Below are 20,327 nucleotides of genomic sequence, written 5' to 3' on the forward strand. Positions count from 1 at the left end.
GCCCACATCGGACTGAGAAAAAAAACAGCATGCTGCGATTTCTAGAGTTTCTCGTGCAAGACTCTCCAATGTAAGTCTATGGGTGCGAGAAAAAAACGGATGTCACACAGACGGCACACGGACCATCCTAGTGACATGCGTTTTGCTCAATACAATTCTATCATGTAGCAGAGAACACTATAAATGCTTCTGTACATGACTGTAAATGAGTAACATCCGCTGAGGAAAAAGCGGATTGCACACTGAGAGCACACGGATGACAAGTGAGAAAAAATCGTCCTACTCTCCGGCATGAGAATCGGACCGATTTTTCAATAGCAATTGTGACTCCGGCCTAAAAGTAAAAATCTACTCACCTACTGATTCCACGCAGTTATGGGTAAAAAAAACCTCTATTTTATCTTTTTTCTTTTTATTCCACAACCTTTATAAAAATAAAAAATAAAGGTAGAGAGCTTTACTTTCCCTGTGCCGCATCTCTCTGCCATTGCCCCAGTCTTTAACACTGCGGCGGCCATGAAGTCACTGGTCTCGGTGATCTTGTGTTGACTATATCAAACTGCATTACTAATCATGACTTCTATAAAGGGCGCTTTACACGCTACAATAAATCTAACGATGTGTCGGCGGGGTCACGTCGTAAGTATGATTGTAGCGTGTAAAACCTCCGTGCAATTGCGATTGAACGAAAATCCGTTCATCGCATGCACGTCGTTCATTCCTCAAAGATTGAACGTGCGGTTGCACAATGTTCTTGAGGCAGCACACATCGCAGTGTGTGACACCCCGGGAACATTGAACGACAGCTTTCCTCCGTCCGTGGCTCCCGCCGACAATACGGTAGGAAGGAGGTGGGCGGGATGTTTACGACCCTCTCATCTCCGCCCCTCCGCTTCTATTGGCCGGCTGCCACGTGACGTCGATGTGTCGCCGAACTTCCCTCCCACTCCAGGAAGTGGACGTTCGCCGCCCACAGCGAGGTCGTATGGACGGGTAAGTACGTGTGACGGGGGTTAATCGTTTGTGCGGCACGTTCAACAAATTGAACGTGCCACACATACGATGGGGGCGGGTACGATCGCATACGATATGGTATGCGAAATTGCAACGTGTAAAGCAGGCTTAAGATGATTAAAAAAAAAAAAAGTGTCTTATCCTGGTCTCACATTTTGTGCATGTCAAAAACAATATGCGTATTATCAAGACAGAGGCCGTGGAATGATTGTCGGCTTTAAGTGATTGGCTATGGCGGGGTTCCCTTCACAATTTGAACAGAGCTGCAGCGCCTCACGGAGAGCTCTGCACAAGTGTGGATCTACCATAAGTGACACTGCTGGAATCAGGCCCTCTGCCCTGATTTTATGTTAGCAAGTCTTCCTTATATCTGTTTCATGTAGACTTTGCAAACTTCTGGGAATTAAAAAAAAAAAAAACAAAAAAAAACAAAAGATAAAAAAAAACAACAAACAAAAACTGATAGTGAAGCAAGTCATTTACAAAAAGCCGATCAGGACACTACTAGAAGCATTGAAGCTTCTTCTTTTCTGATTATTACTTTGTAAACAAAAGCTGTCCATTACGTTTTTGGTATTTGTAAAGTTGTATCCAACATGGGATGGACGTTTTCCCAGTAGTGTCATTAGAGATGTGTCGTATCACATCTCATGGTCGCAATGGTTGGCTGGCCAGAATTGCAGCACTGATAACCTCTTACTGGATGTCTTGTACGTGTTGACTTTGCTGGCTCCAGACAACGTTAGCTTTTGGAAGTAGAATTTTCAGGTGGTTTCTCCAACTGAACATTGCTAAACACAAGTGGTGGTTATTGAGAACTTGCAGATGTGTGCCGCGCAGACTGGCAGCTAAAAACAGTTGTCGTGGTAAACTGCACTTTAAAAAAATTGAATTACAAAGTTGTAGGGCACCATCAATTCAATACGAATCGACACCTTGCATACAGAAATGCTATGATTAGAACGTGTAAAACTCACAAGGCTGTGGACGTGAAGCGATACCTCGTGGAGACCTTCCTACAAGTCATTGGATATGGTGGCTGTGTTGAGTGGCCTCCACGCTCACCTGACCTGACCCCATTGGACTTCTTTCTGTGAGGTCACATCAAACAGCAGGTGTATCCGACCCCTCCACCAACATTGCAGGACCTACGACGACGTATCACAGATGCTTGTGCAAACGTGTCACCTACCATATTGCACAATGTGCAGCAAGATACAGTATGCTGTCCAGAGTCCAGACGTGCATTGCAGCTGACGGTGGCCACTTTGAGCATCAAAGTTAAATGAGCGCCATATACGTGACCAGCATTCAATGTTTTGGGGGAGGTCATGGGTTTCATATCATAACATTTCTGTATGCAAGGTGTCGATTTTTATTGAATTGATGATGCCCTACAATTTTTTAATTCAGTTTTTTTTCTCTTTTTTCTCTCGATTTATACAGAGCAGCCAATTAAAAAAACCAAGAAAGCCAGCTCAACTCAAAATGGCATGTATTATAAGATGTGCACTGCACTAAGCAACCAAACTCTCTAACCATTAGGCTATGTGCGCACGTAGCGTTCTGCCCTGATAAATTTCTGCAGCGATTTGAACAGCACACATGCGCTTCAAATCGCTGCAGAAAGAGCCCGTATTGAAAAAAAAAAAAGCCGATTTCATGCGCTCTGCATGCCGCTCCTCCCATAGACAGAGCGGGGACTGTATGCAGAGCGCAGGAAAGAAGTGACATGTCACTTCTTAGAGCGCAGCGCTTCGGGCAGCAGCCGAAGCGCTGCGCTCTAATACGCCACGTGCGCACGTGTCCTGCATAATCTTCATAGATTATGCAGGGGACGCAGGACGCATGCAGTTACGCTGCGGTGCAGATCGCAACGTAACTGCATGCAAATATGCAACGTGCGCACATAGCCTTAATACTTAGAAACATATTATCAGATTATTTTGTATGTTGCCCAGTGCTAGTGTTGATGAGACTCGGTGTGACACCACACTGGGCAGCCTTGCCCAACACTATTTTGAGACAAATCATGACCATTATCCAATGGGGGAAAGCTGACTTTTAGCTGCGCGTGGCCAGATGAGTTTAGACTAAGCTCGTACGAGCATGTCCATATTTTCATTTGTATTGGCATGCTATCTGTCTGCTCATTTCTGACATACCGTATTGTTTGGACTATAAGACGCACCGCACTATAAGACGCACCCTGGTTTTGGAGGAGGAAAATAGGAAAATAAAACTTTAAGCAAAAAAATGTGGTCATGACACACTGTTATGGGGTGAGGATCTGCTGCTGACACTGTTATGGGGGTAATGTCCCCAAATTCTCTACTAAGGTACCCCATCCTGGTAATGATCCTCCTGCCTTGTATATGATCCTGCTATAAAACCCCATCCTGCTTTATATACCAGCATCCTGTTCATATACCCCCATCCTGTTCATATACCCCCATCCTGTTCATATACCCCCATCCTGTTCATATACCCCCATCTTGTTCATATACCCCCATCCATCCTGTTCATATAGCCCCCATCCATCCTGTTCATATAGCCCCCATCCATCCTGTTCATATAGCCCCCATCCATCCTGTTCATATAGCCCCCATCCTGTTCATATACCCCCATCCTGTTCATATACCCCCCATCCGGTTCATATACCCCCCATCCATCCTGCTCATATACTCCCATCCTGTTCATATACCCCCATCCTGTTCATATACCCCCATCCTGTTCATATACCCCCCATCCATCCTGTTCATATACCCCCCATCCATCCTGTTCATATACCCCCCATCCTGTTCATATACCCCCCATCCGGTTCATATACCCCCCATCCATCCTGCTCATATACTCCCATCCTGCTCATATACCATCCTGGTATATGGCCTGTATCCTATAGCACAGAGAAAAAAATAAACGTTTATACTCGCCTCTTCCTCAATCCCTCCAGCACCGATCATCTTCCTCTCTGCGCCGCTGACCTGTGTGTGTGTGTGTGTGTGTGTGTGTGTGTGTGTGTGTGTGTGTAGCCGTTCCCCTGCAGCACGCGATGTTTTCCTGTCTGTGCCGATCAGCTGATCAGCACAGATCAGCTGACCGGCACAGACAGGAAGACATCGCATGCTGCGGGGGAACGGCTCCACACACTGGGACGGGTGAGTGTACTGATTCACTGCACCCCGCGCTGATAATGATGTGCGGGGGGCAGTGAATACAGCCGCACATGATCACTCCAGGCTGTAATTGCCAGGGGTGATCATGTGGACCGGCTCTTTACTATGCGCGCGTCCCCGCTCGTCCTCCCGCCCACCTGTCAGCGCCGGCTTCTGCGCTGAGAAATGGGCGGGAGGATGGGCGTGCATATGTAATGAGCGGGCACACGTGGTCACGGCAGGCTGCTATAGTAGCCTGCTCGTGCCCCCGAAGACCCGCTCCACCGCAGCTCCCTCATTCCCCGCAGCCACAGTCAGACCATAAGACGCACCCCCAACTTTCCCCCAATATTTGGGGGGAAAAAAGTGCGTCTTATGGTCCGAAAAATACGGTACATATGGCATCCCTTTCTACACTTCAGCAGTTAATAAGATTTACAAGACCAAATACAGTTTCTTTAAGAATTGCAATTTATCCATGAAAATCAGATGCCATATGGCTGATCGATTTGGGAACCAAATTTTTTTTTTTTTTTTTGCGCACCCATCGACTTGAGTAGTCCCATCTAAACTACAAAGGAGACTAGTTTTTTTTTCATGCACACATTCAATCCATGTCACGTGAACAGCCCAAGTGAATTACATTAGTCTTTATACTGTCCATGTGAGTCCAGCTTTTTCACACACCGTATTCGGACTGAAAATACAGTCCTGTGAACGTAATCTAAGGGGTACTTTGCACACTACGACATCGTAGGTGCGATGTCGGTGGGGTCAAATCGAAAGTGACGCACATCCGGCGTCACTGTCGACATCGGAGTGTGTAAATCGTTTTTGATACAATTAACGAGCGCAAAAGCGTCGAAATCGTATAATCACTGTGTCGGTCATTTCCTTAATTTCTGAAGGACCGATGTTACGATGTTGTTCCTCGTTCCTGCGGCAGCACACATCGCTGTGTATGAAGATGCAGGAGCAAGGAACATCAGCTTACCTGCGTCCCGGCTGCAATGAGGAAGGAAGGAGGTGGGCGGGATGTTTACGTCCCGCTCATCTCCGCCCCTCTGCTTCTATTGGCCGCGTGACGCCGCACGACCCGCCCCCTTAAAAAGGAGGAGGTTTGCTACGGCAGCTATCACAAGATATCGCAGCTGCGACAGGGGTGGGGACTATCGCGCTCGACATCGCTACCATCGACTTGCGTTCTCGTAGTGTGCAAAGTACCCCTTAACATAAGACCCAACTGAACGGATATGATGTAACCACAATATGGTCAAAAATCCCACCATTAAAGACGTTATATGCCCATTCCCTAACTGATCCCTCGCCTCTCCAGTGTGCCATGGTGGTCTTTGTATCCTGCCCTCCAGCAATTCCAGTTTAGCAGACATGGTCATCATTACAGTGCTCACATGTCTGCGTTGAAACAGAATTCCGAGCCCAGCAGGGTACGTGGTTGCAACCTTTCAGGTTTAGGGTGCGTTCACAAGTATTTTGACCTGTACCTTGGTTCAACTTATCTCAATGTGAAAATCCTCATAAAAATATGCCCAAATAGAAAAAAGGCGCTAATTTTTTTTATTTTTCTTCCTCTGAGGAGCTTTTTGTGCTTATAATTCATCCTTTGCCCAAATTTGTAGTTTTTATTTTCCAGTCGAAAACCATTTAAAAATTGATTTTTGGCCTGTTCTCCTCCAGAGTATTTGAAAAGGTTTTTAATGTGGATTTGGAGTGTGAAAATACGCTTAGTTTATCGGAGCTGGTCTTGCCCCCTCTGTGATCATCACATGCATGTATGACTATATGTAGATGCAGTATTCAGTGTTGCCCTGATGTGACTATGCTGCTAGTGTCAGATTTGGTGTTTTCCGCTTTGTGCTATCACAGCCATGCTGAAATGTCTGTTATTTTACAGGTAAATGGAACTGATACAGATTATGAATATGAGGAGATCACACTTGAAAGGGTAAATTCTGGATGTTATATTTGTACAGCAACGTCTTATAACTTGTCCTTCCTATTGTCACTGTAGTAAATGCTGTATATAAAACATATTTGTATTTGTTATATTATCATAGTAGAGTTTCCCCAATACCAGACGATAGCACAAGATGCCCTGCAGCACCATCCAATTTACTTCCTGAAAAGTCCCAATTTTTCTGTTATATTTTGCATTTTTTTTTAGTCTGCAAGTCATGTTTTGTGACCTTTTTGATTTTTGAAAAGCCATGAGTATCTAAACATAGATAATGTAACCGACTACATCCTCCTATGTTCAGTCCATATTGTGTCCACATACATCTGTGTATTTTCAGGTCATTTGTGATAAGGAGGCATGACATGCATAGCTGCTTTTGATATAATCAATCTTATGTTGATCTTAATTGCAGGGAACATCAGGACTTGGTTTTAGCATTGCTGGAGGTACCGATAATCCACACATTGGAGAGGATACAAGCATTTTTATTACAAAAATTATTTCTGGAGGTGCAGCAGCCCAAGATGGAAGGTTACGGTAGGTACAATTTAGGTGATTTAAGACTAAATAAAGCACCATTATGTTAACCCCCTTCTCATTTCAAACGTTTCCCCCCATTTAAAGTAAAGCCTATGCACTCCTCCGGTGGTGGCGCCATTCCACCGGTGTCTGGGCTTGCATTCCTGGAGCTCACCTAAGGTTGTGACGTCGTGGAAACCCCGCACCCAGTCACCGCCGGTTCGCTCTCCCCGCCTTAAGACAAATGAGTTAATCAACAGTCAGTGAGCACTGTAGCTGCTACTCACTTCCTATTGATTGCTCCTGCGTCCAAAGTTGTGGAGAGAGAAGCCGGCAGTGATTGGTTGCGGGGTTTGTGTGACGCCATAACCTCATGTGAGCCCCGGGAATGCAAGCCCAGACACCGCTGGAATGGTGTATTTAAATGTCATATATTTAAAATGAATCTATACTTTTTATGTTATATTTATCAGGTGTACATCTTTATATATCTTGGCTATAAATGTATAAATTGAAGAGATATATTATTCTATTAGTGACCAGACCACATTTTTCAAATCTGACTAGTTTCTCTTTGTGGCAATGTGTCAACATCTCAGTGATTTTGAGATTTTTTTTTTTTATCGTGACACATTATATCTTATGATAATGTTAAATTTAGGTTATTTTTTGTGTTCATTTAGAACAATAACTGAAAATTGCTATTTTTTTTGTCAAATTTCTAACTTTGAATGATAGCGCTGGTGTACAGTGATCTTGGTGCCAATAATGTCTGGTTTTATATTAACTTTATGGTGCGGATTAAGAATACGAGTTCAGTTTTGCCAGATTGGCTCTGGTTTCTGAGATATTTAATAATGCAACATTCAGAATTATAAGCATATTATCCTTTTTGTAACTAGTAAGTAATTTTTGTTTTTTTTCCCAATTTGTATGTCCCTCCAAAGTCACTTCAAAACTGAATAGGTCAGGGGTCTGTCCAGTCTCAGAAGACTTCCGCTGAAGGAGAATTCACCACTTCTTGTGGCAGCCTGTTTCGTAGATCGCACTCACTGTCAAAAAGTTTTTTTCTTATATCTAAACTATATCTTCTCCCTTACAGTTTAATTTCATTGCTTTTTGCATTTCCATGAGCATATGAGAATAAGAATGATCTCTCTACACAGTGATATCCCTTCAGATATTTGTAGATGGCTATTAATGCTCCTCTTAACCTTCTTTTTTGCAAGTTAAACATTCCCAGGTCCTTTGTGTTCCTCGTAGGACATAGTTTGCAGTCCACTCACCATACTGGTAGCTCTTCTCTGATCTTGCTTCAGTTTTTCTGTTTCTTTTTTTTGTGTGTTTTAAATAAATGTGATGCCCACAACTGAACACAGTATTCCAGATGAGGTCTGACCAAAAAGTTGAGGGGGTAGAATTACTTCATGTGATCTAGACTCAGTTAATGCATCCCATAACTGTGTTCGCCTTTTTTTGTTGCAGCATCACACTGGAGACTCGTGTAGTCTGTGATCTATTACTATACCCGTCTTTTTCACTGTTGCTGTCACTTAGTTCTATTCCTCCCATTGTGTAGATGTTTTTAGTTTTTCTTGCCCAGATATAGAATTTTGTATTTCTCCCTGTTAAATATCATTCTTTTAGTTGCTGCCCATTGTTTCAGCTTATCTATATTCTTCTGAATCTTTTCTCTCTTCTCTAATGGTACTTATCCCTCTGTTTTTCATAGTCTGCAAATTTGATTAGTTTACCTACAGTTCCCTTACCTAGATCATTTATAAAAATGTTTAATAACACTGGGACCAAGATAAACCCTTGTGGTACCTCCACTTGAAACACTCTCAGTTGGATGTACAGCCATTTATTATCACTTTGAGTACGATCACTGAGCCAACTATGAATCCACCTAACCGTAGCCTTGTCAATTCCATACTTGCTCATTTTTTCAATAAGGATAGTATGAGATACTTTATCAAATGCTTTGCTGAAGTCGAGATATACTATATCTACTACATTTCCCTCATCTACCCAGTCAGTAATTCCATCATAGAAGGAAATTAGATTAGTCTGGCATGACTTGTTTGTTACAAACCCATGCTGGCTTTGGTTAATTACTGTATTCTTATCCAAGTACTTACCATATTTTTCGGACTATAAGACGCACCGGACCATAAGACACACCCTGGTTTTAGAGAAGGAAAATAGGAAAATAAAATTTTAAGCAAAAAATGTGGTCATGACACTGTTATAGGGCGAGGATCTGCTGCTGACACTATTATGGGGGTAATATCCCCAAATTCTCTACTAAGGTACCCCATCCTGGTAATGATCCTCCTGCCTTGTGTATATATTTATGTCCCTCATCTTGGTATAGCCCCATCTTGCTATATACTGCATCCTGGTATGTGCTCCCATCCTGCTATATACGCCATCGTCCTGCTCATATACCCCCATCATCCTGCTCATATACCCCCATCATCCTGCTCATATACCCCCATCATCCTGCTATATGCCATCATCCTGCTCATATACCCCCATCATCCTGCTATATGCCATCATCCTATTCATATACTCCCATCATCCTGGTATATGGCCCCATCCTGCTCATATACCCCCATCATCCTGCTCATATACCCCCATCCTACGGCACACACACAAAAATAAACGTTTACACTCACCTTTCCTCGTTCCACGCAGCGTCGCTCCTCCTCCTGTCTGTGACGGCAGTGCTGTGTTGAGCCGGCCACGTTCCCTGCAGCACTGCGATGTATTGTCCTCCAGTCTGCCGGCGCGGCTGTGAAGACACACGTGCGCACAGCGATGACGTCATCGCTGTGAGCACCGCTAGTCTCCAGTCCACACAGCGCGGCAGGCAGACTGGAGGACATCACGATGCTGCAGGTGAGTACATTGATTTACTGCACCCCGCACTGATGATGATGCGCGGGGAGCTGTGAATACAGCCGAGCATGATCACTCCAGGCTGTAGTTGCTAGGGGTGATCACGGCCGGCTGTTAATTATATGCGCACCCCCCGTCCATCATCCCGCCCACCTATCAGCCCCGGCTTCAGCGTTGAGAGATGGGCGGGAGGATGGGCGTGCATATGTAATGAGCGGGCCCACGTGGTCACGGCAGGCGCTGCCACAGCCTGCTCATGCCCCTGATGACCCGCTCCACCGCAGCATCCTTATTCCCCGCAGCCCTACATTCAGACCATTAAACGCACCCCCCACTTTCCCCCAACATTTGGGGGGAAAACGGTGCGTCTTGTGGTCCGAAAAATACGGTACAAACATGCTGTTTAATAATTTGTTCAAAGAACTTTCCTGCAATAGAAGTAAGGCTCACTGGCCTGTAATTTCCTGGCTCCATCTTTGTTCCTTTTTTGAAGATAGGGATACCTTTTGCCCTTCTCCAATCTTTTGGGACTTCTGTTCTCCAGGAATTTTCAAAGATTCTGGCTAGTGGTTCTGCTATTTGATTTATCTCTCTCAGTACCCTGGGAAGTATTTAATCTGAACCAGGATATTTAAATTAGCTAAGTGTTCCCTCACCATCTCTCGGTTTATAGTGAGTGGGGATTAATTTCTTCCTTCAATAGCAGAGTAAAGATCAGTTGATGTTAGAGAACACACATGCAAAATAGGAATTTCAAAGTACAGCCTTCTCAACATCATATTTGACCACTTCACCCTTTTCAGCTAGTAAAAATCCTATAGCATCTTTGACTTTTCTTTTGCTTTTGACATACCCCAAAAACCTTTGCTTCTGGTCTTCTTTGCAAGCCTCGCTTCATTACTGTTTTTAGCGCTTCTAACGCTTGCCCTGCAGTCCCCGCTGACAGCATTATATTTTTATTTAGATACATCCCTCTCTTTCCATTTGATATATATATTTCTTATTATTATTTTTGCGCTATTTATTCCATAGTGTTTTACATGTGAAAAGGGGTATACCGAATAAAAACAAGTCCAATAATCAGGAACGATACTAGGCTCAGACTGGTACAAGAGGAGACAGGTCCCTGGCCACGAGGCCTCGGTCTACAGCAAGTGTAAAGTTCTGTGTTCATCCATCATGGTCTCTTTAAGTACTTCCAATTCTTCCCTCCTGTATAAGCCTCTATATGTTCAATTAATTTGTTTTGCTTTATTTAATTGATATAATACGTTTTTGTTTTTTCTTCCCATGTCTAGTTATTGCATTTTGTAAATCCACCTATTCTTTCTCACGCTTCTCCTTAGAGTTAATGACTGTATATTACGGGTGAATGATGTGGACGTTCAAGATGTGACACACAGTAAAGCTGTTGAAGCGTTAAAGGAGGCAGGATCTATTGTGCGTCTATATGTAAGAAGAAGAAAGCCAATAACTGAGAAAATAATGGAGATAAAGCTTGTTAAAGGCCCCAAAGGTAAGTGGAAAATCCATAGTGTTCATTAATTCACTGCACAATGCCTTTATTATTCCACTTATTACGCACAGCACCCTGCACATAACGCCAGCAGATGATTGAGGGTTGTAGTTACTACATTGGTGTACCCAGACCCCCTGCCAGCGTAACCTTGTTTCCTCTGAAGTCTACAGTCTGATCTTTCTAGATTTCAGTATGCCGTGCTCTGTAGTCTGGCACCTTGAGCAGCCTCTGTATCTGGACTGTGGGCACCAGATACTCTTTAGTTCCCTGATAAGGTTGCCAAGCAACCGGAGAAAAGCGCATTGCAGAACATGACAATTCTGAGGAGATGGAGGGGCTCGTCATTGACAGTTTTAGGTGGGTGATACTTGCATAGCTTGTGGTACAGACCAGCCGCATGTCTCTACTGGATTAAGAGCCATATTCTTCTTTTACATTTAAATATATATGTATGCTAACTGAAAAAAGGCCGCCGTAATCTGCAATACTCGCATCTCGCCCTTTATTGGGCAGTTTTTAAAATTCCAATCACGCAAAAAGTGTCCAGTGTACAAAAAATATTTTTTTTTTTTAATTCAAGCAGAACATATTCCATAGTATTTTCTAATCCGCTGGTCAATGCCAGAGCGGTTATTCTGTGTGTTTGCCTCCACATCCATTGGCATAACGTTGATTTAGGGATCTGAGGCTTATGTTTACATGGAAGGTCCCACAGTGATACCTGCAGCTGTATTTACCGGTGCAAAAATGGTGCGTGGAAGAATCACTGGGTGAAACAGACTGGCATGCTGCAGACCTCAAACCCGCAGCTCCTCCTGAGATTTTTCAATATCGCGTGCACTTTGCTGGCACTGTAAAATGCAGCTGATTTTCCGCAAGCAAATATGCAGTGAAAAATCCACTGTTTTACTCACATTTTTGTTCATCATCAAAATGTATAATAATTATTCATTTATATAGCACTGTTAATTCCACAGCACTTTACATACAATGGCATCACGAGTGTGGGAGGAAACCGGAGTACCCGAAGGAAACCCACGCAAACACGGGGAGAACATACAAACGTTTTGCAGATGGTGTCCTTGGTGGGATTTGAACCCAAGACCCAGTGCTGCAAGACTAGTGCTAACCACTGAGCCACCCTATATAGTATCATAATCACCAATATTAAGGCTCTGAGGCTGAAATGCAGCTCATGATATCCTAAAAGCCTGAAAATGTCATCACTTCAGAAATTTCATTTTTTCACGCTAAAACCAACAAGTAGAATAAAGAAATATTTAATGTTTTGTAGTATTTGCTCACATGTAAACATGTGAAATTGATATTCACAAGCTCTAACCATAATATAATGGCCAAATGGTGCTCAGGACTGTTATAACACTAAGTAACAAAATTGCTCCTAGAGCTGTGACCATGTTTACCAAACGTGAGAATTTCATTAAGAATACGATCTGCTTTGTCAGTGATGAACTATGATTGCCAGTCATTATTGCTTTAACATATAGACATCACACATAGAGCGTCTGCCAAATTTACCGCCTGGGATTTTCACAAGAGTCGTATGTTTTTGTATATTTGTAATCACAATGGCCGTGAGTAGTTTGAAAACAATATTACAAATCAGTGGTTTTTTTTTTTCTTTTTTTGCACATGTAATGCAGCATAGCCTAATATTAAAGAATAATGTAACTGATCTTGTGTTTTACGTATTTTAGTTGACGTGCCATTTCATTCTTCTCATCTGATATGGTTTCCCTGATACGTTTTAGCTTTGCAGAGGGGCAGGGTCTCATCCCCATGCCCCTGCTCGGTTGGCGATGCAGCCTCACCCTGTCTTCTCTGACACTTGCTATTGGTTTCTTCTTAACAGCCCTCATAAGCTAGTGTGAAGGAGCACAGGATGAAGCAGCATCTTATAGGATTACCAAGAGACTGCACACTCATTAGTATAGACAGGCAGTAAGAGTCTGAGGAAATGTAAATGTCTCCTTTATAAGGCAGAAATGAAAACTTTACCGGCATAGGGAAAATACAGAGGAACATTGAGGTCAGAGGACTTCTTGGTGGTGAATAGGGGGGTTGTCTGACATCTTCCATGAAGGAATTCATACACTGTGTGCAGAATTATTAGGCAAATGAGTATTTTGATCACATGATACTTTTTATACATGTTGTCCTACTCCAAGCTGTATAAGCTTGAGAGCCAACTTCCAATTAAGTAAATCAGATTTTGTGCCCCTCTGTAATGAGGAGGGGTGTGGTGTAATGACATCAACACCCTATATAAGATGTGCTTAATTATTAGGCAACTTCCTTTCCTTTGGCAAAATGGATCAGAAGAGAGATTTGACGGGCTCTGAAAAGCCCAAAATTGTGAGTTGTCTTGCAGAGGGATGCAGCAGTCTTGAAATTGCCAAACTTTGAAGCGTGATCACCGAACAATCAAGCGTTTCATGGCAAATAGCCAACAGGGTCGCAAGAAGCGTCTTGGGCAAATAAAGGCGCAAAATAACTGCCCATGAATTGAGAAAGATCAAGTGTGAAGCTGCCATTTGCCACCAGTTTGGCCATATTTCAGAGCTGCAACGTTACTGGAGTATCAAAAAGCACAAGGTGTGCCATACTCAGGGACATGGCCAAGGTAAGGAAGGCTGAAAAACGACCACCTTTGAACAAAAAACACAAGATAAAACGTCAAGACTGGGCCAAGAAATATCTTAAGAATTATTTTTCAAAGGTTTTATGGACTGATGAAATGAGTGACTCTTGATGGGCCAGATGGAAGGGCCAGAGGCTGGATCAGGAAAGGGCAGAGAGCTCCACTCCGCCAGCAAGGTGGAGGTGGGGTACTGGTATGGGCTGGTATCATCAAAGATCAACTTGTGGGACCTTTTCAAACAGTACACCTCTCGGAACAGTGTCTGGGAGGCTGTGGTGGCTGCTGCACGCAATGTTGATCGTAAACAGATCAAGCAACTGACAGAATCTATGGATGGTAGGCTGTTGAGTGTCATCATAAAGAAAGGTGGCTATATTGGTCACTCATTTTTGGGGTTTTGTTTTTGCATGTCAGAAATGTTTATTTCTAAATTTTGTGCAGTTATATTGGTTTACCTGGTGAAAATAAACAAGTGAGATGGGAATATATTTGGTTTTTATTAAGTTGCCTAATAATTCTGCACAGTAACAGTTACCTGCACAAACCGATATCCCACTAAAATAGCCAAATCTAAAAAAAAAAAAAAAAAAAAACACTCCAACTTCCAAAAATATTAAGCTTTGATAGTTGAGTCTTTTGGGTTGATTGAGAACATAGTTGTTGATCAATAATAAAAAAAAATCCTCTAAAATACAACTTGCCTAATAATTCTGCACACGGTGTAGGTGATGTTATCATGCAGCTTACAGGCAGTCAAATGAAGGACTCACTGAGACATCAGTGATTTTTCTCATATGCAAAAAAATAACGGTCCGAGTGTCATCAGTGTTTGATCAGTGTCTCAATTTGTAACATCAGGGTTTGGTCTGAGTTAGTGATGGGCAAGCACTATACTGCTCCAATCATTGCCATTCGATTCGAGCTGGTCAGGCTCTCGCACGAACTTCAGACGATTAGCGAGCATTATGGAAAGTCAATGATTGGCCTGTTTGGGTCTCCACTCACATACAGCAGCCATAAACAGAGCATTTCCAGGGGGAGGGAGGGTTTTGCGGGTTTCTGTCACACTACGTCCAGAGTACTTTGTTTTATCCCCCAGGAGAGCCATTCAGAGACTGTGAATGACTCTCCCTCAGGGGCCTGCACACATCATGCAGTGAAGCCTGTGCCTTGTGGTCCTTGTTTCACAGATGAAATATCATAACACCCTCAATATTCGGCCGTGCTCCGCAAGTACCTGATTACGCTAATGCTCGATCGCGTAATAAACAGTGCCGAGCACATCCACACTAGTCAGTTTCATCAGGTTTTTTTTTTTCTCTGATTTAAAAAAAAAAAAAAAAAACTGAGGGTTTCTCAACCTTCTCATATCAAAGATAGTCCGTGAAAAGCAGACCACACACAAACTGAGTGCTGTCTGTTTTTTTTTTTTTTGTTCTACGGATCCATAGATTTGTATAATCGAGTTTACTCCCAACATTTGGATCAATATTGGCCAAGCCTCTGCTTTTTTGCTGACTACTGAATTTGAGGAACACATCGGACATGCCAACAGCGCCATAGACAATAGCGGGTACAAATGCTATCCATGACAAACAGCATTCACACAAGAAAACTGACTTGTGATGGAGCCTTTACTGATTGAGATTGCTTTACTTTAATTTAAAGAGTGGGCTATATTTTTTTTTCCAGTATATACTTATTTAATCTCACCAATAACTGTGCTTTTTCTGATACAATAGTGGATTTGGCTTGGCTGTAAAATGCTTTCATTTTTCATTAAGAACATCTTTCTCAAGACCCTTGTGTTACCATTCTTCTTGTCAAAGCATTATATTCTGACAGTCTGACACTATCAGTGCTGATTTGACCGTGTCGGGTGTGTAATATACAATCCTAACTGTTTAGTACATGAAGAATACAACTAGTAAATCAGATGCACCAGCACAGCTCAGTGGTCCACCAAAAGTATACTTACATAGAGAAGTAAATTTCTGATGCATCAACACTTTCTATAAAGAAAACTTTAATACATTGATATTGTTTTATTTGCAAGATTAAATATTTATGTGATTGTATATTTTTATTATTACAGGCCTTGGCTTCAGTATAGCTGGCGGTGTTGGAAATCAGCACATCCCTGGTGACAACAGTATTTACGTCACAAAAATCATTGAGGGTGGTGCAGCCCACAAAGATGGCAAGCTTCAGATTGGGGATAAACTTCTTGCAGTAAGTATACATTGCTACGGTGATCTTAAAATGGTAAAGAAACACTGTAGTAGTCTGTTGTTAATCATTGTATGTATGTACCTACTATACCACTGGTCTCCTGGATTATAAAACTGCTGTCCATTTGATATAGGGCAAAAATGATTTCTTCACCAGCAATCCTTGCTGGGTTGAACATACATGCATGCATACATGCATACATGCATGCATGCATGCATGCATGCATGCATACATACATGCATACATACATGCATACATGCATGCATACATGCATGCATACATGCATGCATACATGCATGCATGCATGCATACATACATACGAGGAGGACAAAGCTTTGTGGGGAACGAAGCAGTCCGACACCTAGCCGCCTGGAGGGATTTTGTAGATGTAATTGTTTAATTCACAGGAATTTCTCTGTACAAGGAGATGAATTCATAGTTTTTTTTAGAGGAGAAATCTCTGCACGGTGGGCCAGAATAAGATCATGTAACCAACTTACATTATTAAAGGTTTAAAAAAGGAACTAAGATAAATTAGATTACTGTGCCAAGTTAGCCTTTAGCTCGCCTTTATATGCAGATGGAGGTATGAGCAGGATAGTTATACTTACAGTGTTTCCCAGAAGATAACACTGCAGTCACACTTTTCCTGGCCCGCTCATTAAGATTCTTGAATATTCACTGCTTCCCCCACACACCCTCTGTGCCAGTGTCTGATTGGTTGCAGACTGCTATACACACCCCTTACCCTCTTTGTCAGCGTCTGTGATTGGTTACAGTAGTTTTACTTTTTGGTAGTGTAAAAATCATTTAAAAAATGCCGTGGGCACCCTCCCTATTTTTATTAATCAGCGTGGGTAAAACAGACGGCTACATGCTGCAACCCCCAGCGTTCTGTTTTACCTTGTCTGGTTATATAATATATATATTTTTTTTTTTAATTAAATAATTAAAAAAAAAAAAACTGCATAGGGTTCCAACTTATTTTTGATAACCACCTACTGTAAAGCTGACTGCTGATATTTTCAGGGTGAGAAGGGCCATGTTTATTGGCCCCTCCCAGCATAAAAATACTAACCTGCAGCCACCCAGAGTTTGCTCATCCATTAGATGCACCAATTCTCCCTCCTTACCCTGCTCATCCTGATTGCTATGGTGCGGTGGCAATACGGGTGATATATGGGGCTGATGACCGCTATGATTTCTGAAAAAGAAAAAGCTCCCATCAACACCTAGATTAGTAATAGATAGGGGTCTATGCCACCCCCCCCCATTACTAACACAGTAAGTCAAAAGAAATAAACACACAAACACCGAAAAATCCTTTATTTCAAATATATTGTACAAACCCCCAAAACACCCCTGCAGGTTCAACATAATTCATACAACGTTCTACGACGATCCTGGCTCTGCTACATCCTGAAGCTGCAGTGATAGAAAACATGACCAATCACTGTAGACTCCGGGAAACACTGACCGCCACCTGGAGCCCTCGGCTGTGAGAAGTAGTGATGTCAGTGAGTTCACCGGAGGTCACAGCCAGATTCTCACAGTACAAACTGTGATCACAAGTGAACCCACGTGTTGAAAGGAAAAAAGAACCTTCGAATCACTGATATATGTTGGATCATTCCTGAATTACTACTACCACATTAACTGCCACAGGTCAGCGCTGAAAAATGCCGCTGTGATTAGGGTCAACATTATCACCGTAATTAAACTGTTTAGGATCTGGAAATGATAAGTGTTCACCTTTTTTAAGTTATTGCAGAATGGACTTTGTGTGCCTTTTTCCAGCACATAAGTAGTCGTTCATAAACTATTTCACAGACTATTGAATAATTTATTGTGTTTTAATGAGGGCATTTGTCCTAAACAGTTTTTTGCTCTTGGCATAAAATGGTAAGCTACATTTTAAGTGCAGATAATTGTATGTATTTGGCATTTTGCACTTTTTTTGAAATTGTGTATTTATAAAATTAATATAATTAGGGCTTGTGTTGAACAGAACACTTTAATCTCCCTTTGCCCACAATTTTTATTTTCGTCTAATCATCTTGTGGTTGTTTACCGGTAATGTCCTATTTATAGCTTAAAGATGCTCCTCAGCATAGGAAGAACCAAAACCCCCTCACAAATGTGGAGATAAATTCACCCCCCCCCCCCCCTTCCATGAGCCATAATGTTTTTACTTTTCAGTCAGTATAGCCATATGAGGGCTTGTTTTATACAGGATGAGTTGTACTTTTGAATGACACCATTTATTCAGCCACATAGTGGACTGGAAAACTGGAAAAACAATTGTTCAAAAATTGCCAAGAAATTACAATTCCACAATGGTTTTTAATTTATGGTGTTCAGTATATGGAGAAAAAGTGACTATGCAATATGATTCCTCAGGTCAGTACGAGTCCGTAGATACCAAACGTACAGTTTTTTTTTTTTTTCTTGGCTTTTTTTTTTTTCTTGGCTTTTTTTTTTTTGTCCCCATAGCTGGTAATTTTAGCACTACCATTTTAGGGTAGATACAATGTGATCGCTTTTATTGCATTTTATTGCAGTTTGCAGCAACAAAGAAAAAAGTGATTCATGCATTTTTATTTTTTTTTTTTCCCCGTTAGACCGTTTACCAATTAGATTAATTTATTTTAAATTTTGTACATTTTGATGATTGTACATTTTTAAACATGGGGATACTATGTGTACTGTATATTTTGTTTTATTTTTAATGCGGCAAAAGAGGGGAATTATTTTGAACGAGTCTTTTTTTTTTTAAATGATTTTTTTTTATGCTTTTAAACATTTTTTTTATTTTAACTTTTGATCGACTGATTGCCTGCGCTACATGAAGCAGTGCATCAGCACTGCTCTGCTAATCTAAAATCACGATCTCCTACAAATGCTGGCTCGCAGCCAGCATTCACGAGAGGATCATAACAGGGATCATCAGCTGACCCTTGGCTCTCATGACCACTCATCGGCTCGATTACGTGATGGGCGCTGATAGGTGGGATCAGTGTTAAATTAGCCATCAAGTGCAGGGAAAGATGCGGGCTCAACGTGTGATCCCTCATCAAAGGCGAAGTCACTACTGATGAAGAAAATATGTAATCAGTCATGACTGGGTTTAAAAAACATAAGCATGTTCAGACATACAATGCCTTAAAGTATTCATACCTTCTGAAACTTTCTACGTTTTTTTCACGTTACAACCATAAGCTTTAAATATATATTGTTAGTGTTTCATCACATAAAATCCCAAGTAAATTAAACATGGTTTTCTAAATATTTTAAAAATATAAATCTTAAAATTGACATGCATTTTCTATGTAGCCTCCTAAGTCATAATATTGTTGGACCACCTTTTGCTGCAATTACTGCTGGAAGTCTTTTGGAGTATGTCTGTACCAGTTCTGCACATCTAGAGTCAGTTATTTTGCAAAAAAGAATGGGCAAACATTTCAAACTCTGTGATTGGATGGACACATCGGTGAAGAGGAATTTTCAAGTCATCGCAGATTTTCAATGAGATTTACAGTGGGTACGGAAAGTATTCAGACCCTTTGCGCAGTATTGAGTAGAAGCACCCTTTTGAGCTAGTATAGCCATGAGTCTTCTTGGGAATGATGCAACAAGTGTTTCACACCTGGATTTGGGGATCCTCTGCCATTCTTCCTTGCAGGTCCTCTCCAGTTCCGTCAGGTTGTATGGTGAACGTTGGTGGACAGCCATTTTCATGTCTCTCCAGAGATGCTCAATTGGGTTTAGGTCAGGGCTCTGGCTGGGCCAGTCAAGATTGGTCACAGCATTGTTCTGAAGCCATTCTTGTTATTTTAGCTGTGTGCTTGGGGTCATTGTCTTGTTGGAAGGTAAACCTTCGGCCAAGTCTGAGGTCCAGAGCACTCTGGAAGAGGTTTTCTTCCAGAATATCGCTGTACTTTGCTGCATTCATCTTTCCTTCAACTGCAACCAGTTGTCCTGTCCCTGCAGCTGAAAAACACCCCCATAGCATGATGCTGCCACCACCATGTTTCACTGTTGGGATTGTATTGGGCAGGTGATGAGCAGTGCCTGGTTTTCTCCACACATACCTCTTAGAATTATCACCAAAAACTTCTATTTTCGTCTCATTAGACCAGAGAATCTTATTTCTCATAGTCTGGGAGTCCTTCATATGTTTTTTTGCAAACTCTGTGGGCTTTCATATGTCTTGCACTGAGGAGAGGCTTCCGTTGCGTCACTCTGCCATAAAGGCCCGACTGGTGAAGCTTTCTCCCATCTCCCCGCTGCATCTCTGGAGCTCAACCACAGTGATCTTGGGGTTCTTCTTTAAGTCTCTCACCA

The 20,327-nt window shown here is 42.1% G+C and overlaps 1 protein-coding gene across 22 annotated transcripts in view; it reads left to right on the plus strand.

Moving 5' to 3' along the window:
• DLG1 (discs large MAGUK scaffold protein 1) overlaps positions 1-20,327 on the plus strand; it is a 280,537-nt gene that overhangs the window by 177,710 nt on the left and 82,500 nt on the right. For all 22 annotated transcript variants that reach the window (XM_075340530.1, XM_075340529.1, XM_075340531.1 and 19 more), the window contains 4 exons: positions 6,085-6,135; positions 6,560-6,684; positions 10,917-11,086; positions 15,847-15,983. In XM_075340530.1, coding sequence (XP_075196645.1) covers positions 6,085-6,135; positions 6,560-6,684; positions 10,917-11,086; positions 15,847-15,983 — 483 coding nt within the window. The remainder of the gene's footprint in view (positions 1-6,084; positions 6,136-6,559; positions 6,685-10,916; positions 11,087-15,846; positions 15,984-20,327) is intronic.

This window comes from Anomaloglossus baeobatrachus, chromosome 3, assembly GCF_048569485.1.
Source record: "Anomaloglossus baeobatrachus isolate aAnoBae1 chromosome 3, aAnoBae1.hap1, whole genome shotgun sequence".
In the NCBI taxonomy this organism is placed as follows: Eukaryota; Metazoa; Chordata; class Amphibia; order Anura; family Aromobatidae; genus Anomaloglossus; species Anomaloglossus baeobatrachus.